The 2,172-nt window shown below is 57.1% G+C and overlaps 1 protein-coding gene across 1 annotated transcript in view; it reads left to right on the forward strand.

The window, feature by feature from the left end:
• The window catches only part of LOC108579153 (organic cation transporter protein-like), a 6,988-nt gene that overhangs the window by 4,077 nt on the left and 739 nt on the right, over nt 1–2,172 (forward strand). The window contains 6 exon segments of the mRNA XM_017942604.1: nt 533–791; nt 848–939; nt 1,040–1,243; nt 1,335–1,584; nt 1,830–1,961; nt 2,030–2,171. Coding sequence (XP_017798093.1) covers nt 533–791; nt 848–939; nt 1,040–1,243; nt 1,335–1,584; nt 1,830–1,961; nt 2,030–2,171 — 1,079 coding nt within the window.

The raw sequence follows: 2,172 nt of genomic DNA on the forward strand, positions 1-2,172 counted from the left end.
CCGCCGATGTCGCTCGAGGCTCGAGCGTGCGCGGTACAGAGAAAGTCTGCTCCAAGCAATTGCGAGAGAACAGGGACGCGAATTCTCTCGGCGCTCTGACGTGTTACGCGCTGGGAATATCGTTAAGCGGGTGGCTCGACGCGTCGGCACCGTCTACGTGAGCGCAATCTGTTCGCTTTGGAAACGAGCAGGATGTTAAAGTCGTTTGAAAACAGGCTCGGCGACGAGGTTCGAAAAGGTTGGATCGATACGGAGGAGGGTAATAGCGACGCGTAACCGGAGCAATGACTCTCGATCGGTCGAGAGGGATATCGTCTTCGGTATCGAGTGTGTTGTTGCGGGAAGCGCAACGCGGCAGATAGTTGCAATCGTTCGTTCCGGGTCGTCACGGCCCGACATTTTTTCGGCCACGCGATATCTCGCGTTTCCCCGCCAAAAACTCTCTCCAACACTGACGACGAAAGATGGCTGGAGGGAGAGAGTGAGTTGGCGGGTGTAGCGTGTCTTTTAATCGCCGTCTACATCCACATAGCTAGACTTGGTATGCGACAACAGCTGGTGGCCTTCCACCTCTACGACCTTCTTCTACGTCGGCAGCCTGTTCGGGAACGTGGTGTTTGGCTGGATCGCGGACAAATGGGGCAGGAGGACGGCCTTCTTCGCCATACTCTTTCTCGAGGTGATATTCTCGATCGCGACCAGCTTCAGCCCCAATTACGTCATCTACACGGCGCTGAGGACCGTGAACGGTCTCTTCTTCCCGGCCATCTATCAAATACCCTTCATCTTAGGTACGCGTTCGTCCGTCTCGTCCGTCCGTTCCTCTACGCAAACCTTCTCGTTTCAGCTCTGGAACTGATGGGTCCGAGGTACAGAACGTTCGCTGGAATGGTGATTTGCATGTTCTTCGCATCGGCGATGGCTCTCCTGGCCTTACTGGTAACGCGTGTGTCGTTCCGGGCGAACTTTGAAACCACGGCATTTCAACCGGCCACCACCTGCGACGATCGACCACCACCTTCTTTTCTCTCTATTTCAGGGTTACCTGCTCAGGCACTGGTTCGCCCTGTCGTTGGCCACCTCGGTCCCGTTCGTTCTCCTCTTCAGCTACTACTGGATCATCCCCGAGTCGCCTCGATGGCTGCTCAGCAAGAACAGGATAGACGAGGCGGAGGTGATCGTTCAGCGGATGGCCAAGATCAACGGTAGAACGGTGCCGAACAATTTCCTCCGCAAAATGGAGGTAACGTAAGAAGTAACCCCCGAGGTAACCCCCCGAACGGCGTGAAATGGTTCGGCGGATGAACGAGAGAGAGGGAACGACCACGTTTCAGGTGGAGATTCTGCGGCGGCAAGGGATCTCGTGCAACGGTACCAATTCCGGCGAGAACCCGGAAGCGATAGAATCGGAGGACAGATCGCCGCCGCCTGCAGCCACCCCGATGGATCTGATACGGAACCCGAACATAAGAAAAAAGTTCTTCATCTTGGCGTTCGACTGGGTGGCGAACGCGGTCGTGTACAACGGGTTGTCGTACAACGCCACCAATCTCGGTGTCTCCGATTACCTGGCATTTTTCATCGGTAAAGCTTCTTCTCTTGTTCGCTCGACCCGGCCTTCGTCGATCCCTACCAGTAGTCGGCTCGCCCCGCTTCGCCGCGCATCGTCGCGCCACGTGCGTCGTTGTCCCGCGTAAACATGTTTTTCGCAGCCGCGTCGCAACACGCATACGCAAGCGATGCTTGGACGATTGCAACGCGGCGGAGGCGAACGCGGGGCGGCCTATCGTTCTCGATTCGCGACCGACTCTGGGCTCTCTGGGTTACAGGTGGCCTCGTCGAAATACCCTCGTACGTGATCACTTGGTACGCGATGGATCGGCTGGGCAGAAGATGGGTGTTGTGCCTGACGATGCTTCTCGGCGGAGTCGCCTGCGTTTCTTGCATGTTCGTCCCAGAAGGTACGATGCTCTATCGGGCGCTGTCCTGCCCGTTCGAAACGGTGCGTCTATAGAGGTGGTTTTCGCAGCAGACGCCGTCTGGGTAACGGTGTCCCTGGCGATGATCGGCAAGTTTGGTATCGCCGCCTCGTTCGCGGTGTTCTACGTGTTCGTCGGCGAGCTGCTGCCGACGGTGCTGAGGTCGCAAGCGATGGGCATCGCCTCGTTCATC

This window comes from Habropoda laboriosa, unplaced genomic scaffold, assembly GCF_001263275.1.
Source record: "Habropoda laboriosa isolate 0110345459 unplaced genomic scaffold, ASM126327v1 scaffold64, whole genome shotgun sequence".
Lineage (NCBI taxonomy): Eukaryota > Metazoa > Arthropoda > Insecta > Hymenoptera > Apidae > Habropoda > Habropoda laboriosa.